This window comes from Bubalus kerabau, chromosome 1 (genome assembly GCF_029407905.1).
Source record: "Bubalus kerabau isolate K-KA32 ecotype Philippines breed swamp buffalo chromosome 1, PCC_UOA_SB_1v2, whole genome shotgun sequence".
Lineage (NCBI taxonomy): Eukaryota > Metazoa > Chordata > Mammalia > Artiodactyla > Bovidae > Bubalus > Bubalus kerabau.
In genome coordinates this window covers 116,071,128-116,091,531 of record NC_073624.1, presented here as the reverse complement: position 1 = coordinate 116,091,531, position 20,404 = coordinate 116,071,128, and the positions used below count along the sequence as shown (strand labels likewise).

The following is a 20,404-nucleotide window of genomic DNA, read 5'->3' as shown; positions in this document are numbered from 1 at the left end:
GTAGAGTTCTATGGAGCTAAAGATAAATTTCAGTGACTAATTTGTCACTAATTTAAAGTCTTACAGCTGTTTATTTTGAGAGTTTGTGTAAGGGGTATATCTGTTTGAACATGCTTTTTCTCCAAAGAGTATGGACGTTAGCATAAGGTTAATATTTTAAATAATGAACAGTCTTCAAACAGCACAGAAGCAATAGTAAAATACTGAAATATTTTCTGTACTTTTCTCATTTCTTCTGTGTAATTTTTTTTTCTTTAACAGGAAATCAAACCTCAGAGCCATTATAACCATGGATATGGTGAACCCCTGGGACGGAAAACTCATATTGATGACTATAGCACATGGGACATAGTTAAGGCTACACAGTAAGTTTTTTGTTGGAGTTGTCTTCTTCTTTGACATCTGTTTTTAAGTCACCAACTGGGTGAGGTCCAGTTGATAAGCCTTTCAAGTAGACTCTTCCAGGGAACCACCCTAAGTAATGACTCCTCATTGGGAATGAGGCTTTGAAAGAACTCCTTTCCTGTCCTGTTCACTGTGATACCAGTACCAGGAATATAGCATTCTTTTCAAGGCTGCTGGGAGCAGAGGATGGGACTGTGGTATTTTTAAAAGATTTTTGTTTATTTATTATTTCTAGCCTTGGCAGGTCTTTGTTGCTGGGTGAGGGCTTTCTCTAGTTGTGACAGTGGGGGGTCCTCTCCGGCTGTGACAGTGGGGGGTCCTCTCTGGCTGCGGCAGTGGGGGGTCCTCTCTGGCTGTGGCAGTGGGGGGTCCTCTCTGGCTGCGACAGTGGGGGGTCCTCTCTGGCTGGGGTGCTCCGGCTTCTCACCACAGTGGCCCCTCCTGTTGTAGTGCGTGGGCTCTAGAGCCTGCAGGCTTCAGTAGTCGTGGCCATGGGCGTCGTTGCCCTGCAGCACGTGGAATCTTCCCAGACCGGGGACTGAACCCATGTCCCCTGCATTGGCAGGCCATTTCTTACCATTGGACCACCGGGGAAGTGTGGGAGTGTGGTATTTTAAAATACCACAAAGTCCTCTGTTCTTCCTGAAAGTCTTCCTCTTTTTCTTCACCAAAGATACCTTCGGTAGCTGAAAGTCTTGTTAACTTTTTTCCCCCTAGATTCTGAAAAATCTGATGTGGTTTAGTTGCTGAGTTGTTTCAGTAGCCCACCAGGCTCCTCTGTCCACAGGATTTTTCAGGCAAAAATACTGAAGTGAGTTGCCATCTCCTTCTCCAGGGGATCCTCCCGACCCAGGGATTGAACCTGCATCCTCTGCATTGCAGGTGGATTCTGTACCAGTGAGAGGAACCTTTTCGGAAAAGCCCAAAACATTGATACTGCCTGTTGTTTCATTCCTTTCATGGAGAGGCAAACTTTCTGAAGTTCTTAGTCCACTGTCACCCTACTTTACACTATGTACACACAGTCAAAAACCAAAGCACACCCCGCCAGCTCTATTCACCAAGCAAATTATACTGCTCTACATGAATTTTTCCTTTTCAAACCTTGCTTCTATTAATATATTCTTTCTCTCCTTTGTCATTAATCTCACTCTCTAATGCATGATTTCCTCCAGCATCTTTCATCTTAAGAAAAAAAACACCTTTCTTTATTCCTCAAATACCCTCTAACTATGTGTGCGGTCTATGATTTCTACCTTTTAAAACATTTATTTAAATTTTGAAATGTTTCAATTCCCCAGGTAAATATAGAGAAGAATATAACTGTCAGATTAAGTAGATGCTAACATTTTGCTGTAATTGGTGCAGATTGCTCAGCATCCTTTTTCCCTTATCTCCCCAAGGAAACTTCTCTTGAAATTACTATGAATCATTCTCATGAACATTCCTCAGTGCGTGTGTGTGTGTGTGTGTTCAGTTGCTCAGTCATAGTTCACTTAACTAGGCACATGTAAACAGTTTTCTGAAAAAGTACAGAGAACTGAAGGTGCTCCTGTCCTCTCTTGTGAATTGTGGAACTCCTGCTGTTTGCTTAGGTTGACTGACTTTGTGCGTGCGTGTGTGTGTGGGTGTGTACATACGCGGTACAGAGCCAGTGTAGGTGTGCATTAAAGCAGTGAAGACTGTTAAATGAAAAAAAAAAAAGACTGTTAAATGTTAGTGAGACTACTTTCTTCCTCTGTTAACTGTGATGTGCATGTAGCTTCAACATTTGCTGCGAATGGTCCATTATTGTGTCGCCTTTCCCCCAGCCTCACCCTGGGGTATGCCTTCCCCATTTTGGAGGCCATTCTGTTAATATGGTCGAAGCTCATTTAAAGTTGTTTTTGTGTCGCATATTTCCAAGGATCCAGTATTTTGTTTTGGATAAAGTTGATGGTTTTTGAGACTCCATGATGGATTCTTGATGATTTGTTGTATTATTCTTTGCATTTTTGCTTATGCATAAAAATTTCCATGTTCTAGCATTTTGAGAAATATATATATGCAGCCACACAGTGAGCTAAACAGAAAGAGAGGAAAAGGTTAAGCTCTGTGCACGCATCTTTCTTCTTTATTAAATTAACTTCTTTTCTCGAGCTCTTCCAGTAAACTTTCTCTTATGTCTCCTTGACTTAAACTCACAAGACCCTTCCCTACCCACCCTACTTCCCACCTCCACACTTCCTTTTTTATTTGCCTTTAGGAATACCAAAGCTAAATTTCTAAATAAAGTATCTTAAAGTTGTAAGACATCCTTTTTTGTGTGTGTTGTTCTAAATCAATGATAAACTCTTTGTTATTGCTTCTTTATGATAATATTATCACATAATTGTATGTATTTTTAATAAGCTGCCTTCAGTGTTTTGTGGAATAGTGGTGATATTAGTAAAAAAAAAACAACTGATAGATATTTTTATTTATATACCCTGTTCTCTCCTACTTTATGAGTTATTGCATTCTTAGAGAAGAGAAATTTAAAATTATAAAATGGGTTAGTAAAAGCTGTTGAAATATTGGTATTTCTAAAGTAACATTTTATATTGAGAAAGCCTTTTTAGGTTCCAGGTATCAAAATGGAGCATCATTTTCTTCTAGAAATGTTATTTTCAGCTTTAAATCTCTTGTCAAATAGTAGTAACAATCATGTTTTCCTTCTTTTTAAGATATGGAATATATGAACGCTGCCGAGAATTGGTGGAAGCAGGTTATGATGTAAGGCAACCAGACAAAGAAAATGTTACACTCCTTCATTGGGCTGCCATCAATAACAGAATAGATTTAGTCAAGTAAGTATTCTTTATTTTTAAGTAATTAGTTGTTACTACAAAATTATTGAGAATAATTATAAAATACATAATTTCTAAAATTCATAGCTTTTAAAATGTAATTTCTGTATACTTTTTTTTTTTTTCAAGAAAAGATTGTTTTTAATGTATGTTGAATGTTTATGTGATGGATATTTTGCTTAGTGCTTTTCCATGTATATTTTAAATCTTAATTCTTGAAATAACCTATGTGAAAAATAACAATTTTTACTACTGTCCTAATGATTTGGAAACTGATGCATAAAGAGGTTAAATATACTACCAAGTGACATTTGGCTGTTAAAGGTTGGCGTCTGAACTTTTAACTCAGGCAGTCTAACCTGTAGCTCACATTCTAAATATGAATTCTATGGAAAAAAGGAAAGAAGGAAAGGGAAAACAGGAGTTACAAAGATAGTAGGTAATAACCTAACTTCATATCAGCATAAATGAAGAATACCTTATATACTCAGTATACATTATTTTTATTACTTTATTTTTCTGCTTATTCAGTAATAATAAGTTAGATAAGCAGGAGTCAGAATGATAACAAAGTCTTAGTAAATCTGGCTTAATAGTCTCTGGCAATTTGGGCCTAAGATCTTTAGATAGAGACATGAATCTGAAATGAACTACTTGCAGATGTGCCTTTGAAGTACAACATGCAGAGTCTAGAGATAAATAGGATGTTAATATCAAGTAAAAGAATTTGCCCTTAGAGTACTAAAAAAAGATTAAGCAAGTAATAATTAAAGCATTGAGCTCCGTGAATCACTTTCTTCTGGAGAGCATGTTTCCATCTTATTTGCTCTTTTCCCCCTTCTTAAACCTCTAACTTTTCCTCTGCCTGCATGGGGTCTCTTGATGTCTAAATTCTGTTATTGTTTGTCAGAAAATGTTTTTATTTCATCTTCATTTGTGAAGGATAGTTTCAGATGGCATAGAAATTTAGATTGGCCATTTTTGTTTTATTTTTGTTGTTGACTCATTGAGAGTATCATTCCACTGTTTTCTGGCTTCTGTTACTATTGATAAATCAGTCTAAGTATTATACTTTTAAAGGCTTTGCTTTTTTTTTTTCTTTCTTTTTTTCTGACTGCTTGTAAGTTTTTTTCTTTCTGGTTTTCTGCAATTTCATGATGACAATTCTAAGTGTGGATTTCTTTTATTTACTCTGAGATTGCAAGAAAGTCTTGATTCTGTGGATTGATGTCTTCATCAGTTCTGGAAAATCTCAGCCATTATTTCTTCAAATAGGGCTTCCCAGGTGGCACTAGTGGTAAAGAACCCATTGCAAGTGCAAGAGGCACAAGAGACACGGGTTCAGTCCCTGGGTCGGGAAGATCCTCTGGAGGAGGAAATGGCAACCCACTCCAGTATTCTTGCCTGGAGAATTCCATGGACAGAGAAGCCTGGTGGGCTACAGTCCGTAGGGTTGCGAGGAGTTGGGACATGACTGATGTGACTTAGCATGGACGCATTTCTTCAGATACTGCTTCTGCCCCGTTCTCTTTTTGTCTCTTCCTGGAATGCCAATTAAATGTATGTCTGTCCTTTTCATCATATACAGTGTCTCTTACCCTCTCTTCTATGTGCACCATCCTTTTTTCTCTGCTTCGTTCTGGAAACTTCTTCTGACTTACCTTCCAGTTCTTTTGTACTCTATGTGTTGTCTGCTGTTAAATCTATTCAGTGAGTTCCTAATTTTGATTTTTAGTTCTAGAATTTCAGTTTTCTTTTAGCTTGTATTATTTGATTCTTTTGTTGCTAAAATTTTCCATCTTGTCTTACATACTTAAATATATAGTTATTATATAATCTGTCTGAGAAGATAGCATTGGGAGCATGTGGGTCTGTATCTGTTGTATTATTCTTTTGTGTGCCTGTTTTATCTTTGAATGTATACTAGATATTATGTTTGAAAACTTAGTTGTTGAATAATTTGAGGCCTAAGGTGAGAAGATACCATTTGTTTTTATTAAGCCCAACTTTAAGGCTTTAGATTTTCTGAAGCACTCAGGTGGCTGACGGCTATGCTAGAGCAAGGTTTAATTCTGGTTCTTAGCTGCTCCCGCAGTCAAGCTCTTGCGGTCCCAGCCCTTCTTTTGCTTTGTCTGCTGAGGTTGCCTCTGGGCCAACTCTCCTGCTTCAGCAAATTGTCTCTAGGGCAGTTTTAACCTTCTCCTGAATCTTAATCTCCTGATGAAGGTGAGTGCTCTTAATCTTCTTAAGTTTTATTTTTAGGAAATATTTCTTATATTTTGTTGAGCTTTTTAAAGTTTTCTTTAATTGAGTTGGTTCAAATTACCTAGCCTTCTGTAGGCTCTGTATTTCTTTTTAATTACTGTTATTTTAATCACAGTCAGTTTAGTTCAGTCATTCAGTCGTGTCCGACTCTTTGCAACCCCATGAACTGCAGCACGCCAGGCCTCCCTGTCCATCACCAACTCCCGGAGTCCACCCAAACCCATGTCCATTGAGTCAGTGATGCCATCCAACCATCTCATCCTCTGTTGCCCTCTTCTCCTCCTGCCCTCAATCTTTCCCAGCATCAGGGTCTTTTCAAATGAGTCAGCTCTTCGCATGAGGTGGCCAAAGTATTAGAGTTTCAGCTTCAACATCAGTCCTTCCAATAAACACCCAAGAATGATCTCCTTTAGGATGACTGGTTGGATCTCCTTGCAGTCCAAGGGACTCTCAAGAGTCTTCTCCAACACCACAGTTGAAAAGCATCAATTCTTCAGCACTCAGCTTTCTTTATAGTCTAACTCTCACATCCATACATGGCTACTGGAAAAACCATAGCCTTGACTAGATGGACCTTTGTTGGCAAAGTAATGTCTCTGCTTTTTAATATGTTGTCTAGGTTGGTTATAACTTTCCTTCCAAGGAGTAAGCATGTTTTAATTTCATGGCTGCATTACCATCTGCAGGGATTTTGGAGCCCAGAAAAATAAAGTCAGCCACTGTTTCCACTGTTTCCCCATCTTATTTGCCAAGAAGTGACAGGATGGATGCCATGATCTTAGTTAAGCAATTAAAAAAATTAAATAGTACTTAAAGTCTTACAATGAAAACAGCAGCCCCTCCCTACCCTTTAGTTCTATACCCCCGAGGTAACTATTTTCAATACTTCAGATGTTTCTTTCATTATTGTATTTTATATTTTTATGTTGTTACTTTTATGTAGAAAGTTATCTTCTTTACACAAATGATAGCAAATGCTTTTCAGCTTTCTTCATTTAATTTTTGTTTCTTGAAGATTTTTCATATCAGTACAACTAGAGCTACATCATTCTTTTTAAAAAGCTGCATAATATTCAATTGTATGGACTTTATTTAATGGTTTACCTATTGGTGAACATTTAGATTGATTTTAGTGTTTTTACTATTTCATACAGTGTTGTGATTAATACCCTCTTCACATAGCATTTTGCTTATGTTTGTGTATATCTGTAGAATTCTTATGAGAAGGAATCTTGGGAGGATGAATTTTATTAAATGTTGCCAAATTTTGTGCTGTTTCTTGGCTTATCAGTTATTTTATTTTGACTTTCTGTTTGGGGATAGCCAGATGTCCTAGAACACCTCACTGCTAATACTTCTTCCTCTATCTGCTGTTACAATTTTAGTTAAATTACTGTGTAAAGTTTAAACTGTTGTGCATATGTACATTCCCACTGATAAGCCCAGAAGTGTTCAGTGATCCATTTTTGTTCTTGTAGAATTTTTATTTTTGTCTGAAGTAATAGTTGCTTTTTTCCCCTCATTTGTTTAACTTTCTGTATATCATAACTGATTGTTCCATACTCTTAAATAGAACTGTAAAAACCATCTGTGTGTACAAACAGTATCAGATAATTTATTGGTTTCTTTTTTGGTGGAGTGGAGAGGATGAAATCATTTCTGAATTTCTCCATCTTTCTGTTCTAGCTAAGACTGTTTGCTCTTGAGAGCTGCATACAGCTATCATCTCGAGACGCACCTTTGCATGCATTCTGCTCTTGAGAGCTGCATACAGCTATCATCTCGAGAAGCACCTTTGCATGCATTCTGCTCTTGAGAGCTGCATACAGCCATTGTCTTGAGACACCTTTGCATGTGTTCTGCAAAATCCCTTTGCTCCATTGTTGGTCTCAGTTTCCTGCATCTCAGATGCTTCTATCTGTTGGTTTACTCTCTGCTCCTAGTAGATAACTAAACTTTCTGATAACTTTCTGAGAGAAAGAGAGTGCTTGGGAGGAAAATGTTTTGAAGTTACTATCTCTTATGCCCTTACACCTTATTGGTTGGTTGGCTGAGCATAGACTTCTAGATTGAACTTAATTTTCTCAGAATTTTCAAGCATTTACTTGATTATGTTTTTGCTTCAAGTGTTGCAGTTGAGATATGTTTGATCTTATTCTGTTGATCAATAAGTCACATTTGTCTTGGGTAAAAAATAAATAAGAAACTCTAAAATGAGAAATGCAGACAGAAAGTCTTGATGTTGCCTGGGTTATGGATTATTCACCACTTATGGACAAGTGAGGTTACAGAATAAAGTCAGTAATTGTAGAGTGGGTTAATAATTATAGTGTCTGTGTATATTATATCTTCAGAGGGGTAAACTTAATTTCTTACAATACATAGTCTAGCAAGTTACTTTCCTAAAACAAACATAATTGTGAATAAATACTATTTTCAATAGCAAGTAGTATTCATAGCCTCAAGATTTTTACTTTTGAGTCTAGAGATACACCCTACTTTAAAGCTAAAGCATATTACTATTTCATGGATGCTAGCAGACGATACATGATTCTGGTAGAGACAAACGCCTTTATTATTCAGAGTGCAGCAAATAGCATGACCATCTTATTTACATAGCTCCCTCTTGCTCCTAGGTTCTATAGGAGCAGCTTGATATGGTCCAGATGGATGTAGCACACACAGTGGATATTCATTGCTTTTTTTTTAAAGCAATATTTAAGATTTATTTTGCTTTATAACAAGAAAGTATATTTATTTCTTCTTTACTCAGAAAATAGAAATATGAAACATTGACACTAATTCAAAATTGCATCTCTTTCAGATATTCCAATTTGATCATTGATCATACATTGACTTTGTAGATCATATATAGATGTAATGTTTTCAGTTTGGAAAGTCTAGGCATGACTACAGGGTCTGTAACAAAACAAATGAAATGCAACTAAATATGAAAAAAAAGACAAACATAAGCCAGCTATTAGAAAGGTTGAGTCAGGATATTAGAAAAATATTCTAATAACTTTATTTTTTAAGATATAATTGTATTTATTTATTTAAATTTATTTGTTTTTAATTGAAGGATAATTACAATATTGTGTTGGTTTCTGCCATGTATCAACATGAATCAGCCATAGGTATACATATGTCCCCTCCCTCTTGAACCTCCATCCCACCTCATACCCTGTCCCGCCTCTCTAAATTGTTACAGAGCACCACGTTGAGTTCCCCAAGTCATATGGCAAATTCCCACTGGCTCTCTGTTTCACATATGGTAGTGTTCATGTTTCCATGCTGCTCTCTTCGTCCCACCCTCTTCCTCCCCTCCTGGGTTCACAAGTCTGTTCTCTCTGTGTGTCCATTGCTGCCCTGCAGATAGGTTCATCAGTACAATATTTCTATATCTGCTGTGTATGCATTAATGTATGATATTTGTTTTTCTCCTTCTGACTGACTTCACTGTGTATAATAGACTCTCCGTTCATCCACCTCATTAGCACTGACTCAAATGTGTTCCTTTTATGGCTGAGTAATATTCCATTGTGTACATGTACCACAGCTTCTTTATCATCTGTCAGTAGACATCTAGGTTGCTTCCATGTCCTGCTGCTGCTGCTGCTAAGTTGCTTCAGTCGTGTCTGAGTCTGTGTGACCCATAGACGGCAGCCCACCAGGCTCCGCCATCCCTGGGATTCTCCAGGCAAGAACACTGGAGTGGGGTGCCATTTCCTTCTCCAATGCATGAAAGTGAAAAGTGAAAGTGAAGTCGCTCAGTCGTGTCTGACTCTAGCAACCCCATGGACTGCAGCCTACCAGGCTTCTCCGTCCATGGGATTTTCCAGGCAAGAGTACTGGAGTGGAGTGCCATTGCCTTCTCCGCCTCCATGTCCTAGTTATTGTAAATAGTGCTGCATATAATTATACTTCCCAACCCATGGGCTGCTATGGGTTACTATATGAAGTAACAACATATAGTTGTTACTATAACAACTATAACATAACTATAGCATATATAACAACTACATATGTTATAGCATATATAGCATATAACAACTATAACAACATAACAACATATAGTAACTTCATATAGTAACATCACCAACTCCCAGAGTCCACATGAAGTCATTCATGTCTGACTTGTTGCAGCCCCATGGACTGAAGCATGCCAGGGTTCCCTGTCCTTCACTATTTCCCAGAGTTTGCTCAGATTCATGTCCAATGAGTCAGTGATGCTATCCAACCATCTCATCCTCTGTCGCCCACTTCTCTTCTTGCCTTCAGTCTTTCCCAGCATCAGAGTCTTTTCCAATGAATCAGCTCTTCACATCAGGTGGCCAAAGTATTGGAGCTTCAGCTTCAGCGTCAGTACTGCAAACAAAGAGTTGATTTCCTTTAGAACTGACTTATTTGATCTCCTTTCTATCTGAAGTACTCTCAAAAGTCTTCTCTAGCACCACAGTTTCAAAGCATCAACTCTTCGGCACTCAGCCTTCTTTGTGGCCCAACTCTCACATCTGTGCATAACTACTGGAAAAACCAGAGCTTTGACTAGATGGACCTTTGTCGGCAAAGTAATGTCTGTGCTTTTTAATATGCTGTCTAGGTTGGTCATAGCTTTTCTTCCAAGGAGCAAACGTCTTGTAATTTCATGGCTGCAGTCACTATCTGCAGTGATTTTGGAGCCCAAGAAAATAGTCTTTCACTGTTTCCATTGTTTCCCCATCTATTTGCCATGAAGTGATGGGACCAGATGCCATGATCTTAGTTTTCTGAGTGTTGAGCTTTAAGCCAGCTTTTTCACACTCTTCTTTCATTTTCATCAAGAGGCTTTTTAGTTCCTCTTCACTTTCTGCCATTAGGGTGGTGTCATCTGCATATCTGAGGTTATTACTATTTCTCCCGGCAATCTTGATTCCAGCTTGAGCTTCAACCAGCCTGGAATTTCACATGATGTACTCTACATCTAAGTTAAATAAGCAGGTAACAATATATATAGCCTTGACATACTCCTTTTCCAATTTTGAATCTGTTTGTTTCTATGTCCAGTTCTAACTGTTGCTTTTTCACCTGCATACAAGTCAAGAGTATATCCTTTGCAGCCCAAGATGGAGAAGGCTGTATGTCTTCTGTATGTCTGTATGTCTCTATACAGACAGCAAAAACAAGACCAGGAGCTGACTGTGGCTCAGATCATGAACTCCCGATTGCAAAATTCAGACTTAAGTTGAGGAAAGTAGGGAAAACCACTAGGCCATTCACGTATGACCTAAATCAAATCCCTTATAATTATACAGTGGAAGTGACAAATAGATTCAAAGGATTAGACTTTCATGTGTCTTTTTCAGTTACGGTTTTCTCAGGGTATATGCCCAGTAATGGGATTGTTGGGTCATATGGTAGTTTTGGAGAAGAAAATGGCACCCCACTCCAGTACTCTTGCCTGGAGAATCCCATGGAGGGGGGAGCCTGGTAGGCTACAGTCCGTGGAGTCACAAAGAGTTGGACACAACTGAGCGACTTCACTTTCACTTTTTCTTTTCATGGTAGTTTTATTCCTAGTTTTTTAAAGAAACACCATACCGTCTTCCATAGTGGCTATATCAATGTACATTTTCACTGGCAGTGCAAGAAGTTTTCCTTGTCTCCACACTCCCTCCAGCATTTATTGTTTGCAGATTTTTTGATGATGGCCATTCTGATTGATAGGTGATACCTCATTATAGTTTTGATTTTCATTTCTCTAATAATGAGCAGTGTTGTGCATCTTTTCATGTGTTTATTAGCCATTTGTATTTCCTCTTTGGAGAAATGTCTGTTTAGGTCTCTTTCCCACTTTTTGATTGGAATGTTTGCTTTTCTGGTATTGAGTTGCATGAGCTGCTTGTGTATTTTGGAAATTAATCCTTTGTCAGTTGTTTCAGTTGCTATTATTTTCTCCCATTCTGAGGGTTTTTTTTTTTTCACATTGTTTATACTTTCCTTTGCTGTGCAAAAGCTTTTAAGTTTAATTAGATTATACTTGTTTATTTTTGTTTTTATTTCCATTACTCTAGGAGGTGGGTCATAGAGCAACTTGCTTTGATTTATGTCATCGAGTGTTCTGCCTGTGTTTTCCTCTAAGAGTTTTACAGTTTCTGGTCTTACATTTAAGTCTTTAATCCATTTTGAGTTTATCTTTGTGTGTGCTGTTAGGAAGTGCTCTGATTTCATTCTTTTACAGGTAGCTGTCCAGTTTTCCCATTGCCACTCACTGAAGGTAGTTTTCTCCATTGTATATTCTTGCCTCCTTTGTCAAAGATAAGGTGCCTGTAGTTGCATAGCTTATCTCTGGGCTTTCTATTTTGTTCCATTGGTCTATATTACTATTTTTGTGCCAGTATCATACTATTTTGTTGACTGTAGCTTTGTAGTGTAGTCTGCAGTCAGAACAGTTGATTCCTCCAGCTCTGTTCTTCTTTTACAAGATTGCTTTGGCTATTTGGGATCTTCTGTGTTTCCATACAAACTGTGAAATTTTTTGTTCTAGTTTTGTGAAAAATGCCTTTCGTAATTTGATAAGGATCTCATTGAATCTGTAGATTGCTGTTGGTAATATAATCATTTTCACAATATTGATTCTTTCAACCCAGGAACATGGAATATCTCTCCATCTTTGATTTCTTTCATCAGGTAGGTTTATTTGTAGGGTTTTTTGTTGTTTTTGTTGTTGCAGTGGTAAATGGGATTGATGCCTTGATTTCTCTTTCTGATTTTTAGTTGTTAATGTATAGGAATGCTAGTGATTTCTGCGTATTGATTTTGTATCATGTGACTTTACTAGAGCAGATTAGCTCTATTAGTTTTCTTATCGTATCTTTAGGGTTTTCTGTGTATAGTATCATGTCATCTGCAAACAGTGAGAGTTTTACTTCTTTTCTGATCTGGATTCCTTTTATTTCTTTTCTTTTCTGATGGCCATGGCTAGGACTTTCAAAACTATGTTGAATAATAGCGGCAAGAGTAGGAACCCTTTTTGTTCCTTACCTTAGATGAAATGCTTTCAGTTTTTTACCATTGAAAATGTTTGGTGTGGGTTTATCATTTATGGCCTTTATTATGTTGATATAAATAGCCTCTATGGCCATTTTTTTTAGAGGAAGTTTTTATCATAAATGGGCACTGAATTTTGTCAAAAGCTTTTTCTGCATCTATTGAGATTATCATATGGTTTTTGTCCTTCAGTTTATTAATATGGTGTATCACATTCATTGATTTGTGTATATTGAATCCTTGCATCCCTTGGATAAACCCAGCTTGGTCATGGTGTATGATCTTTTTATGTGTTGATGGATTCTGTTTGCTAGAATTTCACCAAAGATTTTTGCATTTGTGTTCATCAGTGATATTGGCCTGTAATTTTCTTTGTTTGTCATATCTTTATCTGTTTTGGTATCAGAGTGATGGTGGCCTTGTAGAATAAATTTGGAAGTGTTCCTGCCTCTGCAGTTTTTTGGAAGAGCTTGAGAAGCATAGGCATTAGGTCTTCTCTAAATGTTTGATAGAATTTGCCTTTGAAACCATCTGGCCCTAGGCTTTTGGTTTTTTTCAGAGATTTTTTACCACAGTTTTGATTATGATTTCCTTGTGATTAGCTTGTTCATAGTTTCAGTTTTTCCTGGTTCAGTCTTGGAAGATTGACCTTTTCTAAGAATCTGTGCATTTCTTCTAGGTTGTCCATTTTATTGGCATATAGTTGCTCTTACGATCTTTTGTATTTCTGCATTGTCTGTTGTAACCTCTGCTTTTTCATTGCTTATTTTGTTTATTTGATTCTTCTCCCTTTTTTTCTTGATGAGTATGGCTTATGGTTTGTCGGTTTTGTTTATCTTCTCAAAGAACCAGCTTTCAGTTTTTTTGGTTTTTACTGTTGTTTCCTTCACTTCTTATTCATTTATTTCTGCTCTGGTCTTTGTGGTTTCTTTCCTTCTGCTAACTTGACGGATTTTTGTTCTTCCTTTTCTAGTTGTTTTAGCTGTAAAATGAGATTGTCTATTCGGTATTTTTGTTTCCTGAGGTGGGATTGTATTGCTGTGAACTTACCTCTTAGACCTGCTTTTGCTGTGTCCCATAGGTTTTGAGTTGTGTTTTCGTTGTCATTTGTTTCTAGGAATTTTTTAATTGCCCTTTTTATTTCTTCAGTAATCTGTTGGTTATTTAGAAACATATTGTTTAACCTCCATGTGTTTGTGTTTTTTAAAGCTTTTTTCCCTGTCATTGATATTTAGTCACATAGTGTTGTGGTCAGAGAAGATGCTTGGTACAATTCAGTTGTCTTAAATTTACTTAGGTTTGACTTGTGACCCAAGATGTGGTTTATCCTAGAGAATGTTCCATGTTCGCTTGAGAAGAAAGTGGTATTCTTCTACATTTGGATGGAATGTCCTGAAGATACCAGTAAGGTCTCTCTGGTCTAGTGTGTCATTTAAGAGTTGTGCTTCCTTATTAATTTGCTGTTTTGATGATCTGTCCATTGGTGTAAGTGGGTGTTACAGTCTCCAACTATCACTGTATTACTGTCAGTTTCCCCTTTTGTGTCTGTCAGTGTTTGCCTTGCGTATTGAGGTGCTCCAGTGTTGTGTGCGTAAATATTTACAATTGTTATGTCTTCTTCTTGGATTGATCCCTTGATCGTAATGTAGTGTCCTTCATTGTCTCTTGCTATATTCTTTATTTGTCTATTTTGTCAGATATGAGGATTGCGGCTCTGGCTTTCTTTTGATTTCCATTTGCATGGAATATCTTTTTCCATCCTCTTACTTTCAGCCTGTATGTATCTCTAGCTCTAAAGTGGGTCTCTTCAAAGCAGCATATATATGGATCTTGTTTTTGTATCCATTCAGCCAGTCTGTGTCTTTTGGTTGAAGCATTTAATCCATTTACATTCAAAGTAATTATTGATATATATGTCCCCTTTGACATTTTCTTGTTTTTGATTTGTTTTTGTATGTCTTTTCCTTCTCTTGTGTTTCCTGCATACAGAAGTTCCTTTAACATTTGCTGTAAAGCTGGTTTGGTGGTGCTAGATCCTCAGCTCTTGCTTTTGTGTAAAGCCTTTGACTTCTCCATCAGTTTTGAATGAGATCCTTGCCTACAGTAATCAGTTGTAGATTTTTCCCTTTCAGTACTTGAAATATATCCTGCCATTCCCTTGACCTGTGGGGTTTCTGCAAAGATGAGCTGTTAATCCTATGAAAATGATTAACAGCTTTCCTTTGTGTGTTACTTTGTGTATTTCCTTTGTGTGTTACTTTTCCCTTGCTGCTTTTAGATTTCTTTCTTTGTACTTAATCTTTGTTAGATTGATTAGTATGTGTCTTGGTGTGTTTCTTTTTGGGTTTATCCTGTTTTGGGAGGACTCTGCTTCTTGGATTTGATCGGCAGTTTTCTTTTCCATGCTAGGGAGGATTTTAACTGTAATCTCTTCAGTTTTCTCAGATCCTTTCTTTTTCCCTTTTTCTTCTGGGACACCTATAATTTGAATGTTGGTGTGTTTAATATTATCACAGAGGTTTCTGAGACGATCCTCAATTCTTTTCATTCTTTTTTCTTTATTCTGCTTTTCAGTAATTATTTCCAATATTCTGCCTTCCAGCTCATTTATCTGTTCTTCTGCCTGGTACTCTGCTATTGATTCCTTTTAGAGTGTTTTTAATTGCATTAATTCTTCTGTTTCTTTCTGTTTATTCTTTATTTCCTCTAGGTCTTTGTTAAATGTGTTAATTGATTCTTGGATTTTCTCCATTCTGTTTTCGAAGTTTTGGACCATCTTGACTATCATTACTCTGAATTCTTTTTCAGGTAGTTTGCCTATTTCCTCTTCGTTGTTTGGTATTGTAAGTTTTTAACTTGTTGCTTCACTTGTGCAGTATTTCTCTGTCTTTTCATTTTTTTCTAACTTACTGTGTTTGGGGTCTCCTTTTCTCAGGCTTTAGGGTCGTATTCCTTTTTCTTTTTGGTTTCTGCCCACGGTGGGTAGGTTGGTCCAGTTGTTTGTGTGGCTGCAGGCTGGGAAGACTTTCTCTGCATTCTGGTGGGAAGAGGTGAGCTTTTTTCCCTCTGATGAGCAGGGCTTTGTGAGCTGGTGTTTTAGGGTGTCTGTGGGAAGCCTGTTTGCTGATGATTGAGTTTGTGTTTTTGTCTTGTTTCTTGTTTGGGTGAGGTGTCTTGTGCTGGGTGCTGCCAGACCTTGGATACAGGTGGAGACTTTTGTGGGAGTTCTCACAAATTAACACTCTTGGGGCTAGGAGCTCTCTGGCAGTCTAGGGTCTTGGACTCAGAGGTCCCATTCCAGAGGCTCAGGCCTGATCTCTGGTTGGGGAACCAAGATTCCACAAGTTGTTTGTTATGGCATGAAAGGGGATTAAAACAAAAGACAAAACAAGAAACAAAGGAAAACCCCCCAGACAACTGGGAAATACAGAATCAGACAAATAAAAGCGAAGACAAAGGAACATACACATACACACACATAAAATTAAAACAGCCCAAGGAAAAAGAAGTAGAAGAGAGTAACCCGGTGACAAAAGGAAATAAAAAATGGCATCGACCAGTTACAAACAAAACTAAAACACAAACCAAAAAACAAGACCAAAGCAGAGTTCCAACTGGGGAATAAAGCAGTGAAAACAAAGCAGACTAACAAACATGGTGAAATAGAGAAAGGAGGACAAGAAAAAAACCCCAGAACCAGAAAAGGCCAGTGAGTAAGTTCAGCTCAGTTCAGTTGCTCAGTCGTGTCTGACTCTTTGCGACCCCATGAACTGCAGTACACCAGGCTTCCCTGTCCATCACCAACTCCCAGAGTTTACCCAAGCTCATGTCCATCAAGTCAATGATGCCATCCAGCCATCTCATCCTCTGTCATCCCTTTCTCCTCCTGCCCCCAATCCATCCCAGCATCAGAGTCTTTTCAGATGAGTTCATTCTTCCCATCAGGTGGGCAAAGTATTGGAATTTCAGCTTCAGCATTAGTCCTTCCAGTGAATATTCAGGACTGATTTCCTTTAGGATGGACTGGTTGGATCTCCTTGCAGTCCAAGGGACCCTCAAGAATCTTCTCCAGCATCACAGTTCAAAAGCATCAATTCTTCAGCACTCAGCCATCTTTATAGTCCAACTCTCACATCCATACATGACCACTGGAAAAACTATAGCTTTGACTAGATGGACCTTTGTTGGCAAAATAATGTCTCTGCTTTTTAATATGCTGTCTAGGTTGGTCATAACTTTTCTTCCAGGGAGCAGACGTCTTTTAATTTCATGGCTGCAATCACCATTTGCAGTGATTTTGGAGCCCAAAAAAATAAAGTCTGACACTGTTTCCACTGTTTGCCCATCTATTTCCCATGAAGTAATGGGACCAGATGCCATGATCTTAGTTTTCTGAATGTTGAGTTTTAAGCCAACTTTTTCACTCTCCTCTTTCAGTTTCATCAAGAGGCTCTTTAGTTCTTCACTTTCTGCCATAAGGGTGGTGTCATCTGCATATCTGAGGTTATTGATATTTCTCCTGGCAATCTTGATTCCAGCTTGTGCTTCATCCAGCCCAGCGTTTCTCATGAGGTACTCTTCTGCTGCTGCTGCTAAGTTGCTTCAGTCATGTCCGACTCTGTGCGACCCCATGGACTGCAGCCTACCAGGCTTCTCTGTCCATGGGATTCTCTAGGCAAGAACACTGGAGTGGGTTGCCATTTCCTTCTCCAGTGCATGAAAGTGGAAAGTGAAAGTGAAGTTGCTCAGTCGTGTCTGACTCTTAGCGACCCCATGGACTGCAGCCTACCATGCTCCTCCATCCATGGAATTTTCCAGGCAACAGTACTGGAGTGGGGTGCCATTGCCTTCTCCCGATGTACTCTGCATATAAGTTAAATAAGCAGGGTGCCTATATACAGCCTTGATGTGCTCTTTTCCCGATTTGGGACCAGTCTGTTGTTCCATGTCCATTTCTAACTGTTGCTTCCTGACCTGCATAGAGACTTCTCAGGAGGCAGGTCAATTGGTCTGGTATTCCCATCTCTTGAAGAATTTTCCACACTTTTGTGCTGATCCACATAGTCAGAGGCTTTGGCATAATGATGTTTTTCTGGAACTCTCTGTCCAGCGGATATTGGCAATTTGCTCCCTGGTTTCTCTGCCTTTTCTAAATCCAGCTTGATCTGAAAGTTCACAGTTTACATACCGTTGAAGCCTGACTTGGAGAATTTTGAGCATTATTTTGCTAGTGTGTGAGATGAGTGCAATTGTGTGGTAGTTGGAGCATTCTTTGGCATTGCCTTTCTTTGGGATTGGAATGAAAACTGACGTTTTCCAGTCCTGTGGCCACTGCTGAGTTTTCCAAATTTGCTGGTATCTTGTGTGCAGCACTTTCACAGCATCATCTTTTAGAATTTGAAATAGCTCAACTGGAATTCCATCACCTCCACTAGCTTTGTTCACAGTGATGTTTCCTAAGGCCCCCTTGACTTTGCATTCCAGGATGTCTGGCTTTAGGTGAGTGATAACACCACTGTGGTTATCTGGGTTGTGAAGGTCTTTTTTGTATAGTTCTTCAGTGTATTCTTGCCACCTCTACTTAGTATCTTCTGCTTCTGTTAGGTCCATACCATATCTGTTCTTTATTGAGCCCATCTTTGTATGAAATGTTCCCTTGGTATCTCTAATTTTCTTGAAGAGATCTCTAGTCTTTCCCATTCTGTTGTTTTCCTCTATTTCTTTGCATTGATCACTGAGGAAGGCTATCTCTCCTTGCTATTCTTTGGAACTCTGCATTCAAATGGGTATATCTTTCCTTTTCTCCTTTGCCTTTTGCTTCTCTTCTTTTCACAGCTTTTGTAAGGCCTCCTTGGGCAACCATTTTGCCTTGTTGCATTTCTTTGTCTTGGGGATGGTCTTGATCACTGCCTCCTGTATAGTGTCACAAACCTCTGTCCATAGTTCATCAGGCAGTCTGTCTATCAGATCTAATCCCTTGAATCTATTTGTTCCTTCCAGTGTATCATCGTAAGGGATTTGATTTAGGTCATACTTGAAGTCTACTTTAGGTCATACTTTAGGTCTAGTGGTTTTCCCTACTTTCTTCAATTACGTCTGAATTTGGCAATAGGTTCATGATCCGAGGCATAGTATAGGTAGAAACATATAAAGGAAATAAAAGTATGATTAAAATAAAAAAGTTCTCAAAAGCTTAAAGAGATTTAATAATAAATCAACAGTCATAGCAACAGAGAAGAAAAATCCAGAACCAACTTCAGAACGCATCAAAATATAAGAATGATAGTGTTTTCTCTCACATCTCAGCTGTCAGCGTTCTTTCCCTTGCTGTAAGTCCCACAGTCCACCTCCTCCTCCTTAGGTTGCTTTCCAAAACTAGGCTGGTCGCTGTGCCTGCTGTGGGGACAGCTCAGACTCTCATTTGGCCCTACTCCTGTGTGTTTTGCCTCCAGTGTCCACAGCTGCCAGAGCTAGGTTGTTTTCTTTTGTGGGAACTCTCATTATCCTTTTATATGTTCCATAGATGCAGAGTCTGCCTTGTTGATCGTGTGGATTTAATCTGCAGCTTGTACAGCTGGTGGAAATGTTTTTGTTACTCTTCCTTAGCTACACTGCGTCTGCAGTTCAGTTGTGCCTTTAGCTCACTTCTGCGTGTGGTCATCCACAGGCGTTTGCTCCTGAGACTGCCCTTTGGGACTTGGGTCTGCCTCAGAGAGGACCGGTGTGGAGGTGGTGCAGCTGTTTGGATTGCAGCGCCAGGCATGCAGGGGAGCTGGCGGCCATGGGCACGGGAGATACGGCACTGTTAGGGATTTTTCTAGCCTCTGGCAGCTCTGCCCCTGTGAGGATTGAGTGTGGAGCTGGTGCAGCTGCTTGGATTGTGGGAACCCTGGCAGTGCCAAGTAGGCAGGGACACTGGTGTCCTCAGGCACAGGAGCTGTGGCGCTTTCTGGTGGTGGTCGTGGTGTTAGTGACTCAGTCGTGTCTGACTCTTCGTGACCCCCGTGGACTGTAGCCCGCCACGCTCCTCTGTCCATGGAATTCTCCAGGCAAGAATACTGGAGTGGATTGCCATGCCCTTCTCTAGGGGATCATCCCAGCCCAGAGACTGAACCCAGGTCTCCTGCACTGCGGGCAGATTCTTTACCATCTGAGTCACCAGGAAGGCCCTATTAATCTTTTTTTGTAGCTTCTGGCAGCTGTTGTTCAAAGAGTTTCACTGGCTTGTCCTTCTCTGTTGCTTGACACAGCTGGCACTCAAAAGACGCCCCATGGCTGGGGTCCTTCTCTGATGCTTGGCACAGCTGGCGCTCAAAAGACCCCACCCCCTGGCTGGGATCCTTTTGTTTGCTCCGCAGATCAGGCACTCAAAGGTCCACCCTCTCTGGGGTCTTTCACACTGGTCAGCTGCCAGCACAGGCGTGTAGGAAAAGAGAGGCTACAATTTTGGCCCCACACCCTGCGCATGACTCAGCAGTATTGCCTTGCCTCCACGGCTGCCTGGCTTTCCTCCAAAGGTATTCCCCACCGTGATCTCCATTATGCCCCCTCCAGCTGTCTCAGTGCAGTCCACAGCAGACCTCACCCTAGGATTGCTCTCCAGTCCGCACACTTCAGTTTCAGCTGCCACCCATTCCAGGAGACTTGCATCCGTGTCTGGGGTATGCAGGGCTGTGGCAAGGATTGTCTGTGTGGTTCTTACTCCATTCAATGTCACAGACCAGCTGCTGCACTCTCCCATCAGCCTCAAATACCTCCCTTCTGTCTGAAACAGTTGGTCTGATGTGGGGGTCTGCCCCCTGTTTCAGTTCCCCAACCCTTGGATGGAGGTCCAGTCCTGCTTACTCTCCTCTTTTTCTCTTCCTTCCTTCATCTTA

General features: G+C 39.4%; 1 protein-coding gene across 7 annotated transcripts in view; it reads left to right on the top strand.

Moving 5' to 3' along the window:
- Positions 1-20,404, top strand: part of ZDHHC17 (zinc finger DHHC-type palmitoyltransferase 17) — a 99,479-nt gene that overhangs the window by 24,864 nt on the left and 54,211 nt on the right. For all 7 annotated transcript variants that reach the window (XM_055587344.1, XM_055587316.1, XM_055587305.1 and 4 more), the window contains exons 2-3: positions 262-365; positions 3,111-3,233. In XM_055587344.1, coding sequence (XP_055443319.1) covers positions 262-365; positions 3,111-3,233 — 227 coding nt within the window. The remainder of the gene's footprint in view (positions 1-261; positions 366-3,110; positions 3,234-20,404) is intronic.